Genomic DNA, 21,598 nt, shown 5'->3' on the forward strand with positions numbered 1-21,598 from the left:
AGACATGGGGCCTCTGTAATGGGATGCCTGTAGTCTGGGAGAATTTGTAACGTAGTCTGTGAATCTAACAGGTTACACTTTACTGTGTGTGTGTAGTACTATTATCTACGTTATTGAGGAAAAGAAATGACATAAGTGAGTTTGTGTGCGAGTTAAAGGTACAAACAGGAGCAGCCTGGCACACCTACAGTACATGTTAATGAACATAGCACATTATTTCAAAAGCCCACAACTGATGGTGTTTCTCATTTAGTAGTTAATTTAACATGCTATAATGCAGCTTACATGTAAACTTAACATATTATAGTTGCATTCTATTTTTTAGTTAGATTTATAAATCTGTTCTCGCTCCTTTTAAAGACAATAATATCAATAATAATAATGTAACACGGTGAAACCGTGATACTTTCAAAAGGTAGTCATAGCTTGAAAATCTCATAACATTACAACCCTAAATAACCAACATGCCAAAAGTGTTTTTTATGTGGAAACAATAACGTGTTGCTTCTCGTGCAACTTGAAAGCGGCCCTACATGGCACATTAAAATTATGTATTATTAACTAAAAGTAAGTAACAATTATGTATTAATAATGTGTGTCTTTAAATTAAATACAATATTACATCAATAACGTCACTCAAGTCACCACACTAACTCTTATGCAAATGAACCCTATCGCTTCCTGGTTTATAACAAGGGAGACCGCAGGGTTTGAATGGGACACCATGTGGGACACACACGGATATATGTATTCCAGCCCAGTCCGTCTTCCTGCGTTTCTTCTTATGTCTCCCTGGTTTTGAGCGCAGCTGACGCCGTTCGTCCAATGATATGAGTCCACATGCAGCGAAAGAGGGGCAGCAGTGAGGCGCTTTGATAAAAAGACAGACTGTCAGCACCGTGCGGAGCCACTAGAGAGCTGCGCCACGGTGAGAGACACGGTAACACCGGAGGACCAGGACCGGGTGAATGCAGTCCGCAACGCAACGACACACTGCTGCTGACACTCGCACACCATTTTCGGAGATAAGAGAACGCTGAGAGTAATCTTCACCCACACAGAGAAAACAGGAGTTTGGCTCACCACAACATTTTTCTTTCTACGTAATTCGCGTGAAGAAAATCCTAACTGCGTAAAGGACGGGAGACACGTTAGACCGCGGCGAATAGCTAACGATAGCTATCCCGAGTGTTGACTGCACAGCTCTGCTGATTAATTAGGAAGTATTGACCGATTTAAAAGAGGAAACGTTAAGGCAGTGTGCTTTTTTTTCTTCTTTTCGTGAGTGTGCGTGCGTAAAGCTGTGTGGGAAGGAGCCGTCTGTCCGCCATGGAGAACGCTCACACGAAGAGTGTGGAAGAAGTTTACAGTCATTTCTGCGTCAATGAGAGCACAGGACTTTCCCTGGACGAGGTGAAGCGACTGAAGGAGAAATGGGGCCTAAACGGTACGACACATTTACACTTCAGTCAATGAGACTATGTTTAAAAAAAAAAAAAGAGGAAAAAAACCGTCTTGTCATTGTAACATGGATCCAGGATATGGGGTAAAAGTCACCAGCACCACCATGCTGGTGTTAGCCGGCTCCATAAAGTCATCGGGCTGACGTCACCACCTGTGACCTCGAGGGTTTCCCGTTTCCTGCGAACGAGCAGATAAATCATTGCTTATAGGGCATATTGTAACATTGTAACATTGTTGGGTATTGTAACAACACTGTGGGTCGATTCAGTGTAACGCACTGTAATCGTGATCAAACACAACCCACACTGTGACATTGTGGACAATAGTTGTGAAATATGGAGACATTGTTGACCACAGTGACCTTTTTTTTTGCTGGCCACAGGACCACTGTAGTAACGTTATCCGGCAAGTTAATCTCTCTTGTTCCAGGCTTAAACAGCTGTTTTTATATTAATATCACCCCGGGAGGTCATGGAGGATACACCTCCCTCCCTTTGCATCACTTTGACCTTTACATTGATTGGACTTTTCCTATTTTCCTTTTTCCTATTGTGTAATAAAGGTTAAGGGAGTGGACTATTAGTAGTGTATTGTAAACCTGACGGGAGAATATAGGAATCCTGCCAAAAAACATTTGCTGTTGCTTATTTGTTTAAATTAATTAACATATTGTTTAACAGTCAAAAGGATCCACACTCTCACTACTTTATTATATTGGTTCGATACTAAATCTGTCATCTTGTAACAATAATAATAATAATACATTTTATTTGTATATCGCTTTAAAAGGTACTCAAAGACACTTTACATGGTAAAACCAGAAACAATAGAAGTAATTACAATAAGAACAAAATAGATGGCATAACAGTAAGGAACACGAAAAACATACATAACTGACTTTACAGGTTAAAAGCAGGTTTAAATAGATGAGTTCTAAGTGCATGTATGATGACTATAATATCAAAATGTTAAGTGAAACTGGAAACGTTGTGGTTTGAGCTCAGAGTCGGGCATCTACTGGTCTCCTGTCTGAGATTTAGCTCTTCAAGTTAGCCCTCCTCTAGTGGAATAAGTTCCCCACCGTGAAACAGGAACTGCAAGTCTCCAAATGTCAATTATTTTGTTATTTAAACAAATGTATTCATACATTCTTACTGTCTTTTTCTTTTCTTTCTGGTCTGTTTCCTGTGCGGTCCCTGGTTTGACTCTCATCACACACAGAGTTACCAGCGGAGGAAGGTAAGCGCTACCGTCACCGATATCCTCACTGTCGTCTTGTGATAACACGATCCTGTGATGGATTATTATTCTAACTCTCTTTTCCGCAGGGAAATCTTTGTTGGACCTTGTCCTTGAACAATTTGAAGATTTACTTGTTCGTATTCTTCTGCTGGCCGCATGCATATCTTTTGTAAGTATTTCACCACATTTCCTTGCACTGTTTGATGAAACGCTATTTTATTATTTTGTTATTTTTTTATTCCCACTATTGCTCCTGTCTCTTACTCTACAACCTGTTGAGAGACAATCTAACAAGTTGAGGGAACCTCAGGACAAGTCAACGCTTCCTACAAATAGCGTTCCCTCGCCACCTCGAGTGTGTTTATGTGAAGTCAAAATTGTAGACGGTATTATTACTAAGCCCCGTGTGTTGACTGGCAGGGAGGGGGTGATTTATGCCGTGCATGGTGCCGAAGTGTGAACGTCTTCCGTTTGTTTAACCCGGCTGGGGTTACACGCGCACATTAGAAAGCTAAACAGCTGAGAAGGCTGCAGCGACCCATCTGAGGAATGGTGACAACAGCAGTAGCGGCATTGAGTTGCCATCACCATGTGCCAAGTAAGACATTTGAGTCGTCAAGCATGACTGCTGTGTAATGACTTACCCCGGCCTCCCTCGGGCCTCCGACTTTTGAGTGCTAGACAGATAAATGTTTAATAGTGGCCATTATGAAATGGCATCATCAGCATGCGTCAAAGCGCTTTCTGAAGCTAAATCAAACGTAGTAGTAGTAGCACTTTTTATTGTTGTGATGTCATGTGGAAAGACGAGGTTTCATGTACAACCAAGATTTATTTTTGCAAAGTTTGTTTCACCAAATTAAGTTGAAAAACACAAGCTTTTATGGGGAAATACAACCCTCAAATAGGCATGTTTTAATTTGTTTCTGCGCTATTACACTTTTCACCTTCTTCAACTCACCAGCACAGTAGATTAACAGATGGCTGAAGGACGTTTTAGTGTGTGTGTGTGTGTGTGTGTGTGTGTGTGTGTGTGTGTGTGTGTGTGTGTGTGTGTGTGTGTGTGTGTGTGTGTGTGTGTGTGTGTGTGTGTGTGTGTGTGTGTGTGTGTGTGTGTGTGTGTGTGTGTGTGTGTGTGTGTGTGTGTGTGTGTGTGATGTAACATGCAGAGTCCGGTCAGGTGATACAGAGGTGTCAGCGGCTGCTGTCTGACGGGGGAACAGAGCACCACTCAAGACCAAATTTGGGCCCTCACCCCTCAGTGGGAGGGCTCTTATCAGACTCTCACACCACCCTCAACATTGAATTAATCCTACCCATACTTTGATTTGTATCCAGTTTGAAAGCTAATTAAAGTCAGACCCGTTTGCTAACTGTTGAAGTTGTTCGTTAATCTCTGAACGAGTCGACATGTTCAGTTTACGTGATTCAAGTTGGTGTTGAGGGCAAAAAAAAAAAGTCTGAATAGAAGTCTGTGAGAAAATGACCCTAATTCTCTCTTGATTTATTTCTTCAGTAAACATTGTAAGCATGAGTTTACGGTCTCAATCGCTAGTTTCAAGTTTTCTTCACTACAGCATGATGTTAATGTGGTGGACGATGGCCCCATGCAGAGTAAAATAGATGATAAAGCAGAGTATGCTCTAGAGTGTGTGGCTACCTTGTGATTGACAGGTCGCTACCACGGAGATGTCCGGTCTGTGTTGTCGTCTTACAACGTTCACTCTTTCAGTTCATGACGATTAATTATGACCTTTGTGGTCACCTACAAATGTCTTATTCAGCATTTTGTTGTACTTAGAAAATGACGAACTCAAGGTTTTAGAACCGTAGTCCACAAACTAATGGGCGACGTTACCCACTGTCCACGTCCACTTCATACAGTCTATGGTTGTTGTAAAATGATTATTTTGGGGTTTTGGACTGTTGGTAAGTCAATTATTAGGGCTGCCTCATCTCAGTCTAATTTCCAAGAAACTCCTGTTAAATTTGGGGCTTTTGTGTGATTCTTTGTGGTTGAACTCGGTTGTACAGACCTCCTGATTAAATCAACTAATTGATCAGTCAACAAAATCATACGAGCGTTAGTTGTCTCAGGATTTCTTTGGTTGAGGACCGCCCCATAAATGATGACCATTTGAAAATGATCTATAGAATCTCTTGGCGGTGTTATGACGTACAGTAGAGCCCTACGGAGCGGTGCTCTTCTGTATTAAACTGCTATTAAGAGTTACACTTGTCATTCCCGTTATGCCATTTAATGTCTTTGGCATCTGCCACAGCCAGATACTTAAGTCTTACTGAGGTCGACTGCTTTATTACATTATGTTACATTAACTACTTCCATATAACACACGGAGTCATTTTAGGGCGGTTTTCTCAGGAACAACAAGCTAAACGAGACTCCAGCCCAGATTATAGTTTATTTTCTGGCAGTAAGAGGTTCTAACATATAGGATAGACGTCCACGTGTGTTAATCAGAGTTTCTACAGTCTTCTTGATGGCTGACATGTTTTCATTTTTTAATCAAATGCCTATCGAGAAGTTTAGTAGACTAAAGTTCAGAACATTTAGATTCTTGATCACAAGAAATTCTGATGTGTGTTTAGGTGCAGTTCTATTAACAATCTCTGTCTTTGATGTCAAGCTTCTGGCTACGGACAAATAGCTAAACCCTCTTAAACAATTACTTTGTGATGTATCCATCAGAGAGGAGATGCTTCAGTATTTATTCTGTCATGAACAATTTAGTTTGTTCTGTTTACAGTTGTGTCCTTTACTCTAATCGTCGTTATCTGATTCCTGTTCTCTGAAATGACTTTTTTTATATAAATAATGACGTGTTTCTCAAACTGTTTTCAGGTCCTGGCCTGGTTCGAGGAGGGAGAGGAAACTATCACAGCCTTTGTGGAGCCTTTTGTCATTTTACTCATTCTTATAGCCAACGCCATCGTCGGTGTGTGGCAGGTGAGACACTTTAAGGAATCCGGGGAAGTCGCTGTATTTATATCTCACTACATCTGCTTTGTATCTGGGGAATGGTTCTAGAAATTATTGAATTTAATATTCTAGTTTCATTGTCTGAATCTAATCTAATGCGTTTTGTTCAAGTGAATCACATTTCATTCTGCAGCAGAATGACGACTTCACTGTAAAATAGTTGCACATGTTTCCAGCGTTTCTAAATGGATTGAAACCTAGCTTTATTGGTGTCACCAGACACATAATGATAACATTAGATAATAATCCAGCATTTAAACACATGCAATTCATTTAAATGCTCTTTTGTAAATGAACGCGTAACATAAAGTTAGTATGGTATTGAAAGCTTGTAAATGGGAACCTTACAGGAGGCTGTATCAACATGGAGATAGAACGACTGATAGTAGGTTCACTAATCTATATCCAATGTAATCCAGTACCACAGCCTTCTAATGCATATCCTTCCTTCATGGAGCTGATCCTTCATCCAATGCAACACTATCTGAACTGCAGCGTCCAAAACGTTGAATCAACACTTCTCTGACGCGGTTCCAACAGAAAGACTTTTGTATTTGGATTACGTAAGATTTAACAGGTGAATCTAGTACACTTGACATTTGGTTATAGAATGTTCAAGACACTGAATTAAACTTCAGATCAACTGAGAACTGCACTGAAAGTTATTTTTTATTTCAATAAGGCTTCCTATTGAAACGGAACAGTCAGTTTTCCTGTATGCCTGGCTTGTTTATTTATTCAAACAATGTCTGGGTTACAGAGGCAGAAAACGTTGTGATTTATATTCCCATTTTCAAACGCTTCACAACCTAAATGTCCCCGACCAAAACTTGATGAAAATACACATCCAGCATATGAAATCCGGTGCCTCCTCAAAGGGAAATGCTCTCGTACCGTGTAGTCCAGCAGAGCCAAGAACATGCATGCACAGAAACTCGGAGACCTTTGGCACCGACTCTCCTTTTCTCCTCGACAGGAACGTAATGCCGAGGATGCCATCGAGGCGCTAAAGGAGTACGAGCCTGAGATGGGGAAAGTGTACCGGCAGGACAGGAAAACCGTGCAGAGGATCAAGGCCAGAGACATCGTGCCCGGTGACGTCGTGGAGATTGCCGGTAGGTTGAGCTGCTCTCGCCCTCGTGCATATTTAAACGCACGCGGCTTTGTTGCTATGATTGTTGTCGTCGTATACGGTCGCATGCGTTGCTTAGACTCGAGCATCACATATCCAGCCAGGAGGCAACGTCACATGAACCTTGAAAGTCACAGAAAATTGGCAATTTAACGCCTCTGCAGCTTCCATCAATATATATTTTTTGGATTCCCTGTGAAAGAGACTTTTTTTTTTTTCCCCCACATGTTGCTTTTTAAAGATTAAAGAAAAGATCTGGTGTTTTTTAATATGATGCTGCTGTCCGGCTACAGATCGAATCAGTCCACGTATGGTCATGGATCACATTTAGCACAAGCCTGAGTTGAACCCTCCCCTCCCATCCCCATCCCCATGTGCCACTGCAGAGGTGACTCACCCTGCAAGAGTGATGTATTTTGAGATGCTCTTATTAACCCATTGTCTCAAAGGGCTGGCCGCGCGCGTATGCTATCAAGGCCCACTTTTATCACACACACATTTTGAGCTCGCTCTCGTAACACCGTCCTGTGCATCCTCACCGCTCGTTCCCCTCCATGCAGCATGGAGGGATTCATGCTGCCGAGTTCCAGTCAGCGTATTTCAGCAGCAGAAATCCTCAGGATGTAAAGCTTTGAGTGCTGTTTCCCCCCCACGGCACACACACACACACACACACACACACACACACACACACACACACACACACACACACACACACACACACACACACACACACACACACACACACACACACACATACAGTTCTGCAGAGGGATGATCAGACGATGTGTTGAAGAATGCTGATGTCCTTAAAACGCTAGTCTTATCTTGATACTCTGTTTAACCCATAGCTTTTTCTGAGCATAGTGGTAGCGTTTATTTTTAGCCTTCATAGGTCGTTTAGATTTTGGAATGCTGTATTTATAGAGGCAGTGACAGTCGTGAAGATGACAGGTGTCTGGTCCCACCCTGTGCGCGCCCCACCCGTCCGGCTCTGGGGAGCATTGCTACAGCGGGTGACGCGGTACAGTGTTCAGCGGGACTCCTGGGTAACCTTGACAAGGACAAATGGAGAAGGAGTGTACTGGGAATTGAAATGTATAATGTATCTGGTGTCATACGGCGTGCTGTGTATAATTTTGATATGGCATAATATATAATTATGCCATTTTTGATTGTGTGAAGCAGAGTGTAGAAAGCTTAATTATTTGGCCACGGTTTAAAAGAGTAATCTGTGAGTCAGATGGCTCCCTCTTGCATATAAGAGGTCTGGTTATTTGAACACTCTCGATGAAGGAAGCTGGAGGCTTTGTTGTCAGCAGCTTGGGGCTTTCTCAAAAAAAAATGCAGCCCAGCAGGCAGCAAAACCGGATGTTTTATCCTGCAGTCAGAAGAAGCTCATCAGCTTAGCTTACTTCCCAAATCCGCCATATATCTTTTACAAAGGTTCCTGTCGGGCTTCTTTTTTTTCTTCTTTTTTTTTTGTCCTGCGTAATATCTCGCTGGAGCTCCAAAGTGACCCCTGCCATGCAGAGGAGGAGCGCGATGACGCAGATGCCGGCTGCATGTCTTCTGGGGCCGAGGTAGAGGACACGGAGACGAGCCCTCTGTGAGGAGAACAGGCTGCAGGCTGCAGCCAATCTGTGCGGCTCTCTGTCGGGGTGCTGCTGTGGGTTTTAAACGCTTCCTCCTACTCGCACCTCATCCGTCGCACGCCGACTGAAATGAGTTTAATGTTGTGTGTAATGCGTTTCTGGGACTTTTCTCTTAGCTAGATTAATTGCTGGTCTTCCCTGTCCAGTCTGCTGTCCTGTTGAGTCCTCTGACTGTTCTAGTCGGTTGGTGAAAGACTTGTTCACATCAATGTATGGCTCAACCGAATGATGCCGCGGTGCATACATGGAAAACTAACCCCTGACTTGTTCCAGAAATTATCTTTTTTTTTTTTATTGTAATGTAGATTTGCAGTCATTTTAGGATGAGACATGAAGTGCCAGTAGCTCAAATCTGATGCCCCACTTCACTAACGTTAGCTGATGGTAACACGTGGAGATCACTTGCTGCTTCCTGTGGATTTAAGTCCTCTTTGTAACACAGCACACACTGTTTGTTGCCAGTTTGCAGTTTGGTGTCGAGGGCTTGCGAATTTGGACGTTGGCCTTTTCCTCGGAGCAGCAGAACTCAGCTGGTTTGTTCTCTGCTGCCTGTGGAGTCTGGTCGAGACGGGGGCTCATGTGGGCAGCAGTATGGGGGGGGGGGGGGGTGCTTGAGAGAGAGATGACCTTATAGGGAAGCGCGCTTCGCAGATAGCGGTCCCGCCCCCACCGTGCTCGATGCACAGCGACCCTGCCCGTCAGCACCCGCACCCTGCACACAGATTCCAGACACCATGGATAGTGATGTGACATTTAATGTGGTCTGGCAAGCATCTATTGTCACAGAGGGACGTTTTTGGCAAATGTTCCCGACTTGTCAGCGAGACTGAAAGAAAACGGTCTCATCTTGCCGACCAGGAGGGCTGGCTTTAGAAACACCAAAAAAAAAAAACCTCATTTGTAGTGAAGTCCTGCAGAAGGGCACAGAGGTCTTTATGCGAGCCAAACCGGGGAAATCATGTGAGGTTCTGCATAAACGATATGTGTGTGAACACACTGATGAAAACGTTTGGTGTTATCGGTACATGAATCTAAAGTATCGCCTTTTGCACCAGTACTTCTCCGTTCTTAAAGCTGGCTTCTAGTCTTTTTAAACGATTGTATTAACCATAAGTCATACTGTACTGACTGCTGGGAATCCATGCTATGCTGTGTGGTTAAAGATGGGACAGTGAGAGGTCAGACTTTAACCCCCGTGAGGCTTTAATGAGACGCGACGGCTGAAAGTGTTGACTTCAAGACACGAGGAGAATTTACCCTTTTGACCTGTTGGCAAAGACAATGGTCTATACTTAAACTGAGCCTAGGTTTCACATTAACATGTTGGTGTCTTACATGTTGTGTTGTTTGATGTTTAAATTGCATTCAGTCTGTTCGTAGATGTTCTGCTCACTCAATACCTTTTTAAACAGGTTAGTGTAGCAGTTGATCTTGACATAGATTTGACTTCAGATTTCATTTTGTCCCGGTTAATGAACATGTCATTTTATTAATTAGGGGAGCACTAAAATGCTCCCAGTGCTGGGATAAGTTTTGTCACTATGGCAACAGAAACTGTTGCCCCGCTGCTGCTTAAGATTCGTAACAAACGACCAAAGTGAAGCAGAGAAAGTGTAGAGATGATGCTTACGTAACTGAGATCAGAGGTGAGGATCAACTCCAAAGTCACCTGACGCGTAACGACGGGAAAATAATATTGGTTTGTGTCTCCTACCGGCCACTGCTCACTAAACATCACTTACTCCGCTCTTGTTTGCTGATAAAATAGTTGAACTCACTCATGATGTTTACCAAGTGCAAACAGAGGGCAAAGAATAGTTCTTGTTCTGTAGTGTCCACCTTTACATGCCCACCATTGTGCACTACAGTATGGTGTAAGGTAGCGCCCGTGTAAACATTGCATTTGCAACAAGATTATCCGTTTTATTTCCTTCCTGTGCTGAGTCATGCTTACACAGTCTCTCTAGTGCACCTGACTGCCAAAGGCGAGAAAGGAAAATCTCGATTAAGCAGATAAAGAGTGAAACGCTCAAAAACAGTTTTTTTTTTATAACGCTTCCAGCTGGATAAAGTATTTGCATAATTGTGGCACATGTAAATGTGGCTGGTGAGAGCTGTGATGGAAAGTCGCCGGACGCTTCACCTGTTGACTGTTCTGAAATGGCCCCACTCAACCAGTCAGGAGGTCGGCCTTTTGTTCAGCTGCCAGCGGCACATGCGGCCTCCCGGCTGGCCCTGAGGACGGTCGGCCCTCCGAACCACGCGCTGTCCCCCAACACACGGCAGAGGCAGGTGCCAGTCACAGCGAACCACTTCGGTTCAGCCACTGCCCCGCCCCAGCTGTTGAAAAGTCTGTTTTTTTTTTCAAAAGGCACCTCGAGGAGTCCCGCCGGGTGCAATGTATCACCGACAAGTCTCAGCTTTTGTCACTCTGAAATGTGTGGACTCTGGGACCCCGTTGGCAAGCACAAAGGTGAAAATGCGGTCATGCCTGAGGAGCTACTTGGACTACAACCAAGTAGGATGTTGAGACTAGATGACAGATGATATATACACACACACACACTTCATCAGAGCAGGTCTGCAGTTTAACACGGTCTCCGGACAATTCCAGTGTTTCACAGTGGCACCGCCTCAGCAGTCGCTGGTTTCTTTCAAGGATAATTGTCGTCATGTTACATATTTCATGGGAACTACCGGCTGCAGCATGCACTACTGCGCCACTGATAGATGCCCATCATCCTAGCCATGCGTCCTGGCGCAGCACTCTCTGAGAAGTTGTCTGTATATTTTCAAACGATGACGCATGAAGTGTTTCACAACCATGTGATTGTAAAGCTTTTTGGCTTCTAAGGAAAAGTTTGTTGGTAATCCCTTTAATCTCTTCCAGGAAGATGGGATCATTTCTCTTAAGAAAGTTAAGTGCAGCTATGCAATGGGTTCCTCTATTCAACATGCATCAAGGTTATTGGTGTTTACCATCAGGAAGTTACCTGCAGTCTCAGTTTGTATGGTGAACTCACCGCGAGCCGGCGGCGCAGCACCTATGAGCCCGGTTGCGTGACCTTTACTCCGTCGCTCCAGGTTCAGGTGGTTTAAAGATGCATTTTAGTCCTTCTCAGAAAAGCTGACGGATCAGAGAGTTCCTGGCTCCGCTGTCGGGACATCTAATCAGTTGACCATCGTCCAGCTTCAGCTGCCATTAAATGGCCACATTTAAACCTGATCAGCACATTGGGGAACATATTGAAATGCTTTTTCCATTTTTGGCCGCACGCATTGTTGTCCCGTTGCTATTTCCCCCCTCCCTTCCCTAAAGGTCATGAGGGGTTTTGGATTACGATATGTGTCTCCCTCAGATGGTAATCTGGATTTTGGTGCATTTAGTGAAATCTCTTTACTGTGCAACAGTTTATCTTTGTTTTATTCTGTTTCTATCGTCTTGGCTCTAACATTACTGTTTTTTATTGTATTTGCATGTATTTTTTAGAACGTTTCTTTTGCGTGTTGTCTTTTGATGTTTCATGTTAAGCTCTTGGAATTGCCAATAGCGAACAGCTCTTAAGTACAGGTGTGAATGCTACCGCGATGCATTGAGATCCATTTGCTCGGAACACATTTGGAGGTGGGCCGCTCACAGGGATCGACCGATCCGACTTTTTCCATCCCGATACTTGGGCTTTGGTTATCAGCCGATACGGTATAATGGTATCCAATACCAGATCGGCCCATTCTCTTCGATACTCAATCCATCTATACAAGTCCATATCTGATCTAACCACACATGGGCACATTCTTCTAGCAGTGTGTTGTGTACTGGGCCTCATTGACGGACCGCCTACTCGACTGACGTCCTCTTGTGAGCAGAATTACGTCTCATTCGGTAGAGATATATGACGAGCGCGTCAAACATCTTGGCCGATTGGGTTTGCCTGCAACACGCCGATGGATTGACCGAGTCTATTTGTCTTGATTTCTTCTTCTTTTAATGTGCACGTGGAGAAGCATTTTCATGCCTGGTGGGAACTGAAGTACACCCAAGACGCATGTTAATGCCAGCTCTAAACAGGACCGTAGATATTTGGCAGGCTTGTGTGGGCTCCTGGTTTCGAACTATAAAAAGACATGGAGTCTTTTGTAACAATCTGACATAATTAGCATTTTTAACTAAGTGGGGCCTATATGTAGACTACGCCCACAGAACTGTGCCATAGCCTGAGCCATTTCCCTAGTTTCCATTGCCTTTATGTACCATTAGGAAGTTGAACTGGGTCACCGCAATTCCAATGTACCCAAATTGGCCTTTTCCTTTGAGACGGGCCTATTATGGCTCACAGGTCCTTCATTTCCTCCTCTTTCTTCGGCTCTCCGTCTCTTTCCCTGCAGCGATGGCAACACTGCTCTGCTGCTTGGTGGCACAGCAACCTGCCTGTAATGAGCATCAGTTTAGTTTACGCTAATGCTGAGTTACTGCCTGCAGAAAATAGACAACAGCGCATCTGTTGAATCTTCGTTCAGCGTGTGCACACACACCGCATTGGACCAGGAGTGTATGGGTGTTTCAGTGGAGTGCAAAAAAACTATCGAGCTATCATATATGATGCCATTACTATTTAATATGAGCCTTCAGTTGCAGACTTCATTTCAAATCCTTTTTTAATATTATGCTCCTCGTGCTTTTGTATTTTTGTTTGTGTATTTTCTGTAATCGCGGATCTTTTTGGTTATAGTTGGAGACAAGGTGCCCGCTGACATCCGTATCTGTTCAATCAAATCAACAACTCTGAGGGTGGACCAGTCCATTCTGACCGGTAAGACGTGTTTGCTGATAATATCGCAGGCTAGGTTCTAGGTTTCATTTTGTAGTTATGCTTTAGCTCTACACTGACACTCCCTTCATTTCAAAATAAGAGCGCAAAGATAAGCTCATCCAAGATAAATGGCTCTATACTACTTTCTTTTGAAGAGCGTGAATAAAAATCATTTGAGCTGGCTGCAGAATGAGCCCAGAGATGTATCATGACATGGTTTCAAATGAACACGTTTGCTTCTGAACTGAAACATTCATGAGCATGTAAAAGATCAGTGAGGCAACATGAATGAGCTCTCTGTCTAGATAATTGGCTGCTTTGTTTCTTAGATCATGTGCAGAGTCAAACTGTTCTGTTGTTTTTGCAGGTGAATCCATCTCCGTCATCAAACACACCGACCCTGTGCCTGACCCTCGTGCTGTCAATCAGGACAAGAAGAACATGCTCTTCTCTGTAAGCTCAACTCTTCACAAGTTATCACACTGCCTGTTGCTGTGCTTCCACTTTGTTTGTTTAGTTTCTGTTAACTTCCTGTAAAAAAGAAACTTGCGTCAAGATGTCCGAGATGATATCGGAGGTACTCGAGCCAACGTGCGGTACTTGTTGTCATTTCAGGGCACTAACATTGCAGCTGGGAAGGCCGTGGGAGTGGTCGTGGCCTCTGGCATCAACACGGAGATCGGTAAGATCCGCGACGAGATGGCGGCCACCGAGCAGGAGAAGACGCCGCTGCAGCAGAAGCTGGACGAGTTCGGCGAGCAGCTGTCCAAGGTCATCTCCCTCATCTGCATCGCCGTGTGGATCATCAACATCGGCCACTTCAACGACCCCGTCCACGGAGGCTCCTGGATCCGCGGGGCCGTCTACTACTTCAAGATCGCTGTGGCGCTGGCCGTGGCCGCCATCCCCGAGGGTCTCCCTGCCGTCATTACCACCTGCCTGGCCCTGGGCACCCGCCGCATGGCCAAGAAGAACGCCATCGTCCGCAGCCTGCCGTCCGTGGAGACCCTGGGCTGCACCTCGGTCATCTGCTCCGACAAGACGGGAACCCTGACCACCAACCAGATGTCCGTCTGCAGCGTGAGTCCCACACACGCATTGCTGGGAGGTTTATTCAGTTCGGTGCTTTTTCGTCTTTGTTGGCTGCCTGGTGTTTGATTAAGGTGACGGCAGTTAGAGGAGCGGTGACTGCATAAGTCACTTTCAACACGTTTGCCAGCTAAAATGCGAATAGACTCTGTGCAAACAGAGAGAGTGAAGTGTTCCTTTTGATCGGGTATCCGGGCTCATGTACAAGAAGGCAACATACCGTCTGCCGCTCCTCTAATCTACATTGAGCCGTTGGATGACTTGCAGTGCTGCTGTTGCATAACTGACCTTGCGTCACCAAGCTGCCTGTAGTTCCTTTCTCTCTCTCTCTCTCTGTGTCTGTGAGTGGCACCCCAGCACTACTTGGCCCCACATTAAGACATTTCGTTATTTATTGAAGTTTAATCCTCTTTCGTTGCCTGGTCAGTGATTACTCAGAACCTTTGGCTCAGCCTGAAATTAAACTTTGCCGTTAATTTACAGTTTTTTTATCAAACTGTTGTTTAGGCCTCTGTATTGTTTGGGCCACATGTTGTACTAGTCATGATTAAGTAGCCTTGTGATTGTGCAATTACTGCAGTTTTCAGTGATGTATAGTGATCGGGGTTCTACGGTCATGTACCTGGAAAAGTAATTGGATTTGAAAATGGCAATTTTGGTGGTTCAGTTGAGATTCTGACATGAATATTTATTCTTATTTTATCATGTGTACACAGACGTTTCAGAGAATATATGGTCATGAAAATTTGACTCAAGGTCCTCAGTTACACTCAAATTAAAGACGAATGATGAAATTGAAATTATTTCATAACTGTCCCTCACCATCATTCCTATTTATTTTACCCAACGTTTAATTACTTCAAAAGTCTGCCTCGCAGTTTGCCATTGAACAGTCTGAAGAGCCGCAAAGCATTTTGGGACGGTTTAATATGTTCAGTAAGCTCACATCTCACACTCAGAAATTCTTGCTAATGTAGTATTCATAAACTAGCAGTTGGTATGTAATGTGCACGGGCCATGATCAATCTTGAAAGCAATACTTGTTACTTTTAGTACACACTGCAGCTGCTCATATAAAGTACATTCTGTTGCATTAAATACTACTTCGTCATAACATTACATTACAGTCATTTAGCAGACGCTTTTATCCAAAGCGACTTACAATTCGGATGCTATCATTCCGTAGGCACGGCTACGGGAGCAATTTTCGGGGTTAAGTGTCTTGCTCAAGGACACATCGATTTCAACCACCAACCACCAACCCTCTGATTGAAAGACGGCCCTGCTCTCCACTCAGCCACAGTCATATCATTGGACCCTAAACTTTGACCCTCTTGCTTATATATCTGCTGTGCAGAGGATTGTGGGTCAGAATAGCCAGAAAAGGCCATACTGTGCTTGTGTTCTGTAAAATGTTTCGGGAATGCAGTAGGCTATCTGGCATCCTGCATTTGACATACTATGTATTGGGACATACACTTATTTGTGTGTGTGTGTGTGTGTGTGTGTGTGTGTGTGTGTGTGTGTGTGTGTGTGTGTGTGTGTGTGTGTGTGTGTGTGTGTGTGTGTGTGTGTGTGTGTGTGTGTGTGTGTGTGTGTGTGTGTGTGTGTGTGTGTGTGTGTGTGTGTGTGTGTGTGTGGAGGCCTGGCACTGCGGCTTCTTCCTTTTGGGCACAGCGTCTGTCTTTACTGGCTCCCTGGCGATCTCTTCTGTTTACTTTATGGAGAGAAACCAAACACCCTTTTCTCACATTAGGCAGTGGGCCACCGAGCCTGGCCCTCACACAAGCACACTCTGTAACACTGCAGGCTAATCTCCTGTCTATAAAAAGATCTCACTCTTCGGGTCCGCCTGAGAGTTCTGTGGTTTCTGCTGCCACCTGCTGCGTCAGTCGCCTAAAACACTGGCCGAATTAAATGGAGTCTGTTTGAAAAACTCATATTTGCTTTTGTCCCACCTGCTCTCTTGTCCTCCAGATGTTCGTTGTCAACAAAGCCGATGGTGACAGCTGTGCTCTGTCAGAGTTCACCATCACAGGTTCTACCTACGCACCCGAGGGAGAAGTGTGAGTACTTTACAGCTGACTCCATAACAAAACATCTAGGGGGAAATATCTCATTGATTGACTTTAGTTGTAGGTTAAATGGAGTTAAAGTTGGGTGTTTAAAAATATAGAATGTTCTTGTTATATGAGCTGTAATGCACAGGTTAATACTTTTGACTTCACCCTCAGGTACCAGGATGGTAAACAGGTGAAATCCTCCCAGTATGATGCCCTGGTTGAACTGGCTACCATCTGTGCCCTGTGTAACGACTCCTCTCTGGACTTCAACGAGGTCTGAACCCTGCCTGCGTCGAACACAAAACCTACATCTACACACATAATAACATATACTTATGTACATATCTACATACACTCATACACCGGTATGCATCTAAATGCACATACATCATGTGCAGGGAGGGGTCAGTGGATTAATCTGAGGTGCAGGTGTTACACCTAAAGAGCGCAGGCTGCCTCAAGGAAGTGACAGATTTATGTAAAGGATTTATTCTGATATATATAATAAAGTGACATTTACCCACCTGAAGATAGCCGGTTTACAAATATGATTTGGCACATCTGTGGCCAGTCAGTTTGTTATTTTTGGACATTGGTGCGTTTCATTGTTTTCCTTCTTCATCTCTGGGTTGGAGTGAAATGACCTCTTATGTGCGAACTTAAAATCTCTTCACCAATATTAACATGAATGTTTGTGATGTGTCAGGCGAAGGGTGTGTACGAGAAGGTCGGTGAAGCCACGGAGACCGCGCTCACCTGTTTGGTGGAGAAGATGAACGTTTTCGACACCGAAGTTAAGAACCTGTCCAAGATTGACCGAGCCAACGCCTGCAACTCTGTGAGTGACGCCGGCTCCCTCACCTGCACACGCTGCAGACTTCCACTGCTGCCACTCAGCAGGTTTTTTCCTCACACGTTCTGTCCCGTTTGCCTGAGCAGGTGATCAAGCAGCTGATGAAGAAGGAGTTCACCCTGGAGTTCTCCAGAGACAGGAAGTCCATGTCCGTGTACTGCACCCCCAACAAGGCTCGCTCTTCCATTGGCAAGATGTTTATCAAGGTATACTGAAAGAAACATGTGCGGAGGACCTTTGGATGGTTTCGCTTTTGATGTCTTTGATGTGAATATATTTATTCCTCTGCTCTACCAACAGGGGGCCCCGGAGGGAGTTATTGATCGGTGCACTCACGTCAGAGTTGGTAACGACAAAGTTCCCCTCACCAAAAGCATCAAGGACAAGATCCTGTCTGTGATCCGTGAGTACGGGACAGGTCGGGACACCCTTAGGTGCCTGGCTCTGGCCACACGAGACACCCCGCCCAAGATGGAGGACATGATACTGTCAGACTGCACCAAATTTGTGTCGTACGAGGTGAGTTCCTTTCATCTATCTTCTTGTACAGTTGTTTTAATAGACTTAGCCGTATTCGGTGTCTACTTCTTCAGTCCCAAACATTCACTCTCGTCTCTCCGCGTCCAGTGCGACCTGACCTTCGTCGGCTGCGTCGGCATGCTGGACCCTCCCAGGCAGGAGGTTGCCGCCTCCATCAAGCTGTGTCGTCAGGCCGGCATCCGCGTCATCATGATCACGGGAGACAACAAGGGCACAGCCGTGGCCATCTGCCGCCGCATCGGCATCCTGGGCGAGGACGACGACGTCGAGGGCATGGCCTTCACCGGGCGAGAGTTTGACGAGCTGTCACTCCACGATCAGCGCGAGGCCGTGACTCACGCTCGCTGCTTCGCCCGCGTGGAGCCGTCCCACAAGTCCAAGATTATTGAGTTCCTGCAAGGATTCGACGAGATCACCGCAATGGTATGAATTCTGAAATATTTCTCACTGATCATTAGTGTTTCACATTTTATTTGACGTATTCTGGAAGTAGGTCTTAATTACAGTAATAACATGGGTATCCTGTCTTTGTTGGCTTTGGAAATGTCACTTTAAATTGTTTTGATTTGTTTGTGATACTAATTACTACTCTGTAACAAACTAATTATTTCCCCACAGACGGGCGATGGAGTGAACGATGCCCCGGCCTTGAAGAAGGCAGAGATTGGCATCGCCATGGGCTCGGGCACTGCCGTGGCCAAGTCGGCCTCTGAGATGGTCCTCGCCGATGACAACTTTTCCTCCATCGTGGCCGCCGTTGAAGAAGGAAGAGCCATTTACAACAACATGAAGCAGTTCATCAGATACCTCATCTCGTCCAACGTTGGGGAGGTCGTCTGGTGGGTCCTCGGGAGCCGATTGTATTTACGTTCAGACTTAACTCCAGCGTGTCGGTAGAGTTCTCTTAACTGGAGTTATTTCTCACGACAGCATCTTCCTCACTGCGGCGCTGGGCTTCCCCGAGGCTCTGATCCCGGTCCAGCTGCTCTGGGTCAACCTGGTGACCGATGGCCTCCCAGCCACCGCCCTGGGCTTCAACCCCCCCGACCTGGACATCATGGAGAAGCCTCCTCGTAATGCCAAGGAGCCCCTCATCTCTGGCTGGCTCTTCTTCAGATACCTGGCCATCGGATGTAAGGATAATCTTTTTTTTTTTCCCATGTTATCAGAAGAATGTTTGATTTCTCCTCAAGCAGTGCAGTCATTTTGTGTTTGGCGTGTTTGCTCTTAGGCTATGTGGGTGCAGCCACAGTGGGAGCTGCTACCTGGTGGTTTATTGTCTCTGAAGATGGACCTCAGATCACTCTGTACCAGCTGGTAAGTCCGCCTGTCTGAGTGCTCATCCTTCAGCTCCCCTCCGCTCGTTTCCTCCCCCCCCCCTCACTCCCCTGCCTCTTCCTCCCCACAGAGCCACTTCCTCCAGTGCGCCCCAGACAACCCAGACTTTGACGGCCTGGACTGCCACGTGTTTGAGTCGCCGTACCCGATGACCATGGCCCTGTCCGTGCTCGTCACCATTGAGATGTGCAATGCTCTCAACAGGTAAAGAGGTTTCTCTCAGAAAGACTGAAGCTCTCACCTGAGGACCATTTGCACTCTGAGAAGGAAGGAAGGAAGGAAGGGCAAACTATTAATGACTGAATCTGTGTCTTCTCTTCTGCGCAGTCTGTCGGAGAACCAGTCTCTCCTGCGGATGCCGCCCTGGGAAAACGTTTGGCTCTTGGGGGCCATCTGCCTCTCCATGTCCCTCCACTTCCTCATCCTCTATGTGGAACCTCTGCCTGTGAGTTTTACAAAGCCAGTTCATTCAATGATGACTTGATGGCGCTGTCATTTAAAAGCAAAACTCAGAAAAGAGCTTCTTGATGGTCCAGTCAGCCACTGCAGGACACAGGTTGAGTTTCAGGAGTGTTGTGGCTGTATGGCTTTCATTACAGACATGCAATGGAAGCTGATACATTAGTTTTATTAGATGGGTCACTGTCGGGGAAATGGTGAGAGAAAACGGCAAATGCTGTGTTTTGCTGTGATGTAACGTGACGAATGTTGTGGCGTTTTCTCTCAGGTCATCTTCCAGATCACCCCTCTGGATTTGACCCAGTGGATGATGGTGCTGAAGATGTCTCTGCCCGTCATCCTGCTGGACGAGCTGCTAAAGTTCGTGGCCAGGAACTACTGGGACTTTGGTAATCAGCTGGAGAAGCCGGCCAGCAAAGGCTGCTCTCTGTCTGCATGTGCCGAGGGCATCTCCTGGCCCTTCGTGGCCGTCTCCCTGCCCCTGGTGCTGTGGATCTACAGCACCGACACTAACGTGTCCGCCATGTTGTGGCCCTGACTGACTTCACTACACTACCCTCCCTGTGCACCAGTGTGAAGTGGACATTAACACACACATCTAACGCAGTTACTTTAACCCGGAACAACTTACAGTCAACACTTGGGGGGGGGTGGGGGAGGGGTTTAGTCATATTTGAATGACTTTGACCAACTTTATGTCCATGTGTTTTCTTTTACCATCACGCTTTTCCTCTCTTTTGATCTCGTTTTGAACAGTTAGGGATGCCCACCGTGTCGGAGCGGTGTTTGAGCTGTACAGAGAATTTACACTATTTTATGATAATTAATATTTTGTAATTTTTGGGAGGGGTTGCGGGGACGAGAATGCTGGGTGTGAATGGATGTAATTCTAAGGACCGTATAGTAAAATACTAATTTTTGGGCAGAGACTTGAATATATTTGCCCTGGCATGAACCTCTGTGGTCACTTTTGAGCTCCATGCGTCATCATTCATTATTCTTTCTGCGTTAGTCAGAGCACAGCTACCTCAATGCTGTTAATATGATTATTACTACCCATTTGTCTTAACAACCATTTCATAGATTATCAGTTGAAGTGTTGAGGTAAACATCAATTTCTTTTGCAGTAGAGCCGAAGCACACACACACACACACACACATGCTAATGTTGGTTTTTTTTAGTATATTTTTCTTTTCTCTGTTGTTTGAGGGAAGCGAGGACAGAGATATGTTACCCGTTTGATTCAGAGCAATTTTTTTTGATAAAGTGTTAAATTTGTTTACTTGATTTTATAAGTTGTTGTTTTTTGAGATTCTGTCTCAACTTTCAGTCTTAATTTTGCATCTTAATTACAGTTATCTTTATAATGTATGTATAATGTGCACATACTGTACTTGAACATGTAAAAAGGCACCAAGAAGCTGTTAGTCTTGTCAACTGAGCACAATATGGATGACCGGTCATTGGTAGAGTCTGTATATCTGTACATACCACACAAAGTAGAATCTCTGTATAGATTTTTCTTGTTGTTGTTGCTGTCAAAATGCTCCATACATTTACACTAGTTTACTTAAGCCTGGTCTAAGCCTTTCTGCATGCCTGCTCCAATAATAACAGGCCACTGTGTGCTTTGAGTATTTTTTTTAGCTTTACGGCTAACTGTTGTTTCTTCCAATGCCTCCCACCTGTTTACCTGCAGAGTGAGTACACCTTGACCTGCATGCCAACTAGCGCTCGCTCATCTTTTATGTGGTTGAACTCGCAGCTTTGCCGTCCGTCGTTGCTCGTGTGAAAGACGGCAACGACGGCTCCTCATATCTTTTGATAGGACTATCGGTTTTATACTTTTAAATGGTACAAAAAGAGGTTTGAGTTTGAGTTTGTTTGAAAAAAAAAAAAAAAATGCCTTCAATGTCACCAAGTGCCAGGTACACACTGAGTAGAAATAGG

The 21,598-nt window shown here is 45.0% G+C and overlaps 1 protein-coding gene across 1 annotated transcript; it reads left to right on the forward strand.

The window, feature by feature from the left end:
• The first annotated feature begins 890 nt into the window (after window positions 1-890).
• On the forward strand, window positions 891-20,290 carry LOC306697518 (sarcoplasmic/endoplasmic reticulum calcium ATPase 2-like). Its single transcript, XM_079161481.1, has 20 exons — window positions 891-1,447; window positions 2,686-2,703; window positions 2,793-2,875; window positions 5,570-5,674; window positions 6,684-6,822; window positions 13,225-13,305; window positions 13,673-13,758; window positions 13,921-14,385; window positions 16,372-16,460; window positions 16,629-16,731; window positions 17,164-17,295; window positions 17,397-17,516; window positions 17,611-17,829; window positions 17,938-18,273; window positions 18,469-18,689; window positions 18,781-18,983; window positions 19,082-19,167; window positions 19,259-19,392; window positions 19,516-19,633; window positions 19,916-20,290. Exons 1-20 carry the CDS (start codon window positions 1,330-1,332, stop codon window positions 20,183-20,185), a joined length of 3,126 nt encoding a protein of 1,041 aa, XP_079017607.1. The 5' UTR covers window positions 891-1,329; the 3' UTR covers window positions 20,186-20,290.
• The last annotated feature ends 1,308 nt before the right edge of the window (window positions 20,291-21,598 follow it).

Source organism: Pholis gunnellus (genome assembly GCF_910591455.1).
Source record: "Pholis gunnellus genome assembly, chromosome: 6".
NCBI classification, from domain to species: Eukaryota; Metazoa; Chordata; class Actinopteri; order Perciformes; family Pholidae; genus Pholis; species Pholis gunnellus.